The following is a 6,181-nucleotide window of genomic DNA, read 5'->3' on the forward strand; positions in this document are numbered from 1 at the left end:
TGCACATTTTCAATATTTATCAATAACATAATTTAGCCATCATTTAAACAAAAATAAATACATATAAAATTTAGCTGTAAAATATCAATAAAGCAAGAGTTTATTTTAGCTAGTGAGTATCTGTAATATGAGTTATTGTAACTAGCAGTCCTTTTAGGACATAGTTCTGCCAATTACGCAGCTGAAGAATTCACGGAAACTGTGTCTTCCAGAGGTGAGAACAGATTCTGGCATACAGTAATTTAAGGGTGGCAACCCTGCCTATGGCTGGAGGCTTGGAACTAGATGATCTTTAAGGTCTTTTCCAACTCAAGCCATTCTATGATTCCATGAAGAGGAAACTGGTCTTGGTTTGAACATCACCTTTCTAGAAAATTTTCTTCTGCTCTTTAGTTTGCAATATTTTACTAACGTAAGTATGACTCTGTATCTTCTATAAATAAAACATCATTATCAAGATACTCCAGAATTATATTTCCACCATTGAATAATGGATAATCTTCATCAGATAACCATTTTTCCAATGTGTGCTCAAATGGCAAGGCTTCTCCAGAGGCAGTATGGCATAACCTCAATTTCTACAAGAAAATTAACACAGAAATTAACATCAAAATTTGCCCGAGATGCAAAAAGGGGAAAGGGGGGGAGGGACCAGGAAGAGAGGGAGGGATGTGTAAATATTATTACTGATTTACCTGGGCCGTTGATTTGTTGTTGTCATTTTTAAGGCTTGCTAAGGAAGCTGCATAATCTACTACTTTGCCAATACTCCACTTACTGCAAAAGAACATGGGCTTGCTTTTCTCTTTGTTTCCCTTCGGTAAAAGTACTTGAAAGTAAATTCTTTCTGTCTAGAAAAACATAAAAACAAATTACATTTATAAAAAATAAAAATAAAATAAAATCAGAAAAGCAAAACATAATTCCACACATATGCATTGGTATATTCATCAGTTGAGTTTGTGCTTTATGAATCCAAGCTAGACACTGTCAAACAAGACAGAGGTCTTCTTTCTCAAGGATTTATTTAAGCCTTCCCTAAGGGGGAAAAAAAACAAACAAACAAAAAAAAAACAACAACTCACAGATCTATCCTCCTCCCAGCTTGTTCATAAAACTGAGGATGATTTTCAACCTGTGCATTTTCCTCACACAAAAGTCTGTAACACCAAGGAATACTACAAAGGGGAAAGGGAAGCAGGACTTGAATCTTTCTAAAATGTAAATGAAGCTGTGAAACAGCTAACACAGCCATCTTATTACAAACACATGCTAACTAACTTAGCTTCTAACAGTGTCCTAGCACCTTCCTCCAGTTCCTCCTCCAGTTCTAAGGATGACGAAGCAGTCTCCCACAGCTCACTGCAACATAATTCACAAAACTGCTCATTCTACTGCTGCATCCCTAACTCTGGAATGTGTCTCCTGGAATTTCTATGCCATAGTCAAGAGAATATCAGTCAGTCAAGGACACAGTAGTTAACACTATATTGCCACATGCCCCTCCTGTTTTGAGCTGGTCAGTCTTGAAAGGAGTACCCAAAAGAAGCAGTTACCTGCAGAAAACTGATCCCTGGCCTATCAAGAGAGAAAAGACATTTCTAAGATAGTCTGGTTTTTCCTGATCTTTGTTAGAAAGGACTGCTGGGGTCACATGGTGCAGACCATGCTCAAAGCAAGGTGAAATTAAAGCTGAGCCTAACTACAAGGACTGCTCAGGTGGCATCAAGTCAGATTTGGTCAAGTTTTGAACATCTACAACTTCACTATTCAGTGATGAGAGAATTAATATGCCTAAGAAGCATTTGAGAAACTTCATATTAAAAAAAAATCTGTCAAACTGGAACTAGCTGGGCAGTAGGGAAGAGTTAAAAATGATTATCTAGAAAGAGTCTAGGAGGCAATAGAGAGAAATGCAAGAGTTTATTTATCAGTCTTAAAATTGTTGCTATTCTAGATGGTTGGAGAATTAATATCCAAATAAGAAAATTAATAATGAGAGAAACTAGCATGCAGTAATTTGTGTTAGACTTGTTAGACTTTACTAGCTTTGGAATAGGATACCACTTTTTAAGTTTTCTTGTAAGTTCTGATGACAGACTTTTAAAAATTATGTTCCATAATATTTCAAATTAATCACTTTCTCTTCAGAAAATATTTCTTACAGTGGCACTGTGTGGAGTGTTACAAGCAGGTCTTTGTAATAATCCTGCTCATAGCAGAAGACCTATCTAATTTAAAGCACGATGAGTGCAGAAAAAAATAAATTCATAAGAGGACTCAGTAACAGAATAGCTGCAGTTGACAGCAGTTGATCAGTGAGACAGCTTTTGGATGGCAAGTTGAAATCTATGTGTAAATGACTGTGGCCTTGGAGAATTAAATCCAAAAGAGAATAGAAGAAAAAGAAAGTTAGAAAACTATCCTTTCCTATCCAAGTAAATTATGGAAACCAAGCATGACTGACCTGAGGCAAGGACTTGTCACCACATGCATGCATTTTCAGTTTCATTAATGCCACTTTTGCTGCTGTTTCACTTTTTCTTGCTCCCTTGCGTTTTTTGCTTTTTATTTCTTCACTTTTTTTAGAATCTGAGAACAATATTATTCTTGTTAGTATGAGTCAAATTTCTCATGAACATATCATGGAATAAGCTTACATTATATCTCTATACTATAAGCCTTATTGTATCTCTTGTCAACTCCCTACCTATCCTGAGGGCAAGATATTATGTACCCCTGTTCAAGGATATTTATGATGTAACAGAACTCCACTGCATGGAAAGACAGATCAGCAAAGAACCAGGTAAACAATTTGCAAAAGCTGAACTAATACAAATTCCAATGCTTTTGTAGCTGTGGTGATCACAGTATTCATACAGCAACAGGTTATATGTTTCTACATATAACACTCACGGGCCAGTTAGGCAGTGCTTTCTATTCTCTTTCCTGCACCAGATCTTGTATAAAAGCTATAAAAATTGTACTGTGGACTCACTTTCTTTTTTTTTTTGCCACCTCGATTGCATAGGTATAATCCCAGCAGTTGGGCATGTGCACAGAATACAACCATTATCTGCATATAAACTAAGATGCAAAGGTAAGTGACTAACTAAAATTAATTACATGATAGTACTTGAATCAAGACAATGCAATAATTCTGAAAGAAAGCTGAGTCTCCTCTCAATTTTCAAAGACTTTATTTCTAGGTATATGCTACTCTTTTCTTGTTGCAGTCTCAGTGAACACAATTACATGCTGACAGGTGAGTTTAAGGCCATTCAAACAAGGAATCCTTGTCTTTCTTTTGCTCAAACCTAAACCATTAAAGAAAGCCACAAGCCTTCTGAAGAAAACTGTATTGTATATCTATATTTCATTGTACTTGCCTATAATATCTTTAACTAGCTGCTGAGTGGCAGCCATTCGAGGCTTTGGTGTGTCCAGTTTCTCACACTCATGATCCGACTGATGCCGATGTCTATAAAAAACAGAGACAAAAACTTGCATTAATTTTTGCCCCATGCACTAATGAACAAGCATTTATCTTTAAACACTATTCCACTCACCTCAGGCAAAAATGTTTTTCACAGTAGGGACATAAAACTGGCAAAAGTTCCTTTGCGTGGCAGTCCTTATATGAACAGATATAAGATCTGTGCTGATCTGGTTTCACAGAATTGTTTCTTATATTCACCTAAGCATCAGTACAAAATATTCTGTGTAAATAAACATACCACAGACAAGTCACCAGCCTGGTTACTGAAAAGGACTGTGCCTGCTCTCCATTCTCTAGGTAAAACTAGTTTAGCAATTCTCTCTTACTTCTGTTAAAAAGCTGTTAGACAAAGAACCATCCCCCTAATCAAACTTAATTCTGAAACACAGAGAAAGAGTACATTCATTTTTTAAGTTTGTCAATCACTCTCAGTTTAATAATTCATAGTTATTTACTATGCATATACGTCTAATCTGAAAATAGTTAGTTCAGTTGCACAGAATTTTAAAGGTAGTCCTATATCATTAGATTACCTCAGAACACCCATGAGCATCCCGGCTCCTGTGCTGAAGACTCAGTGTTGAAAGAAGAAAATATCACAACATTTTCATCATTTCAAGAGAAGAAAAGTACACATAAAAACATAAGTGTTTTAAGTGCAATCTGACAAGTTTTATCATAGCAACCTTAACTAAATTCTCAAAATTTATTCTAACAAGTGAATGACTATGTGATGCTTTGCTACCTGAGAAGCAAAGAATCATAGAATCAACAAGGTTGGAAAAGACCCACAAGATCACCCAGTCCAACCATCCACCCATCACCAATAGTTCTCACTAAACCATGTCTCTCAACACAACGTCCAAACATTCCTTGAACACCTTCAGGACCATTGACTCCACCACCACAGTTATTCATCTCTTGGGACTTAACGCCCAAAGTTAATAAAGCATTCCAAGACAGTAAGGTCATTAGCATGCTTAAGAATTCAGCTCAAAGCAACTGGAATTTGTCTATTTTAATGTATTTTGGATCACTCACCACAACGCCAGAAATGTTTTGAAAGCATCTACAATTTTAAAGAGAAATTTTAGATCTGCTCTCAACTTGAGTCAGCTAATCATTTCTCCGCTCTGATTTGAGACCCTGGAAGAAATTTATATTTTTTTTCTACATAAAACAAATACCAACATCAGTACAAACCAAGGTCTAACCCTCATGCCTGCTATAATAATTAACCACATTCTAGAGACACTGATTTCAAATCTCTACAACAGCTACTTGGGAGAACAGGCAATGAAAAAATAACTTTTTTTTTTTTAACTGAATGTATCTAACTTGAGTTACTTCACATTGATAAAACATTTGAGTCTCCAACAATTGTTACACTGAGATTTTATAGGAAAACTTACCAAAAAACACCTGAACAGCCATCACATACAAAGGGGAGAAAATCTGAAAGAAATCATAGAATGGCCCAAGTTGGAAGGGACCCCAGAATCATCAACGTCCAACCCCCCTCCCACATGCAGGGCCTCCAACCTCCCCATTTAATACTATACCAGGCTGCCCAGGGCCCCATCCAACCTGGCCTTGAACACCTCCAGGGATGGGGCATCCACAACCTCTCTGGGCAGCCTGTGCCAGCACCTCTTTATTCTCTTGGCAAAGAGCTTTCCCACAATATCCAACCTAAATCTTCACTCCTTCAACTTAAGACCAGAAAGGGAGATTTGTTTTCAGTTAAACAACGTGGTTTTTGGTTGTGGTTTTTTGTTTTTGTTTTTTTTTCCTGCTAATAGTTTTTTTTTTAAAATTTTACGCTTAAATTTTGTTTACCTTTATCACGGGATAGGTATCTTCACATGGACATTTAACAATTGCAGTTACACAATACCCCAAAGTGGCTTTTGTGGCCCAGTTCCACTGCTAACTCCTCCAGTTAGCATTACAGAAAATTGATCTGAGAAGGTAAATTAAATGTATATACGTTCTGTAATGAAAGACCCATAGAGCCGCACAGCCCCGCTGCTTACCCAGCTGGCGGCAGTCCGGCACCCCGCAGTGGCGCCCCAGCGACAGCTCCGCCATTTTCCTCTCGCGCCGCCTCAGGAGGAAAGGGTGGGGAGCTGAGCAAATGAGGCGCGCAAGCGCCATCGGGCTGCTGGAGGACTCCAACCGCGCAGAGGGAGGGCATGGGAGGGATGGGGAGGAGAAGAGGCGGGAGTACGTATGCAATATGCGGCTCTCCCTATCCCAGGGCGGGATCCGCGGCACCTGGCGGGAGTCAGTGTTATCTGTCGCAGTGGCTCCCCGCTGCTGTCGCTCAGTGAGCGTCCCGCAGGTGGCATCGGGCTGTCCACCTGCTGCTACTGGCGGAAAAAGTGGTTCGTGCTTCTGGTTCTTTTGAGTCGTGTCAGATGCAGAACAGTGCGTGTCCAGGAGACAGAGGAAAAGGGAAGGGAGAAGACAAGCTCCCGAGATTCTTCTTGCACTCTTTTAATTACTAACCACTGCTGTGGTTTCCAGAGGTACGCATCTACGCTTCTGAAAAATTGCGTTTCTTTCCTGTGAAAATTTACTCTTTATTTTATCAGTCCTATGTGTATTTTTAAGATAGAATCATCACGGGTTAAAGGGGACCCACAAGGCCCGTCGAGTCCAATTCCTGGATCCACGCAG

The 6,181-nt window shown here is 38.8% G+C and overlaps 1 protein-coding gene across 1 annotated transcript; it reads right to left on the reverse strand.

Moving 5' to 3' along the window:
* ZFAND1 (zinc finger AN1-type containing 1) lies at positions 1-5,427 on the reverse strand. The gene is made up of 9 exons (XM_085221345.1): positions 5,339-5,427; positions 4,912-4,954; positions 4,541-4,568; positions 4,033-4,072; positions 3,570-3,697; positions 3,390-3,481; positions 2,468-2,592; positions 696-851; positions 1-578 (listed from the first exon to the last, which is right to left on the reverse strand). Exons 2-9 carry the CDS (start codon positions 4,931-4,933, stop codon positions 408-410), a joined length of 762 nt encoding a protein of 253 aa, XP_085077471.1. The 5' UTR covers positions 4,934-4,954; positions 5,339-5,427; the 3' UTR covers positions 1-407.
* Between the last annotated feature and the right edge of the window lie 754 nt (positions 5,428-6,181).

This window comes from Meleagris gallopavo, chromosome 3 (assembly GCF_905368555.1).
Source record: "Meleagris gallopavo chromosome 3, MGAL_WU_HG_1.1, whole genome shotgun sequence".
In the NCBI taxonomy this organism is placed as follows: Eukaryota; Metazoa; Chordata; class Aves; order Galliformes; family Phasianidae; genus Meleagris; species Meleagris gallopavo.

Bases quoted from the DNA above. Each gene is read 5' to 3' on its own strand.
- ZFAND1 (XM_085221345.1), bottom strand. From the start codon at position 4,933: ATGGCTGTTCAGGTGTTTTTTG. The intron at 4,569-4,911 runs GTAAGTTTTCCT...TTAAAATTGTAG, and splicing joins GGCTGTTCAGGTGTTTTTTG to ATGCTTTCAAAACATTTCTG. The intron at 4,073-4,540 runs GTGAGTGATCCA...TTCAACACTGAG, and splicing joins AAAACATTTCTGGCGTTGTG to TCTTCAGCACAGGAGCCGGG.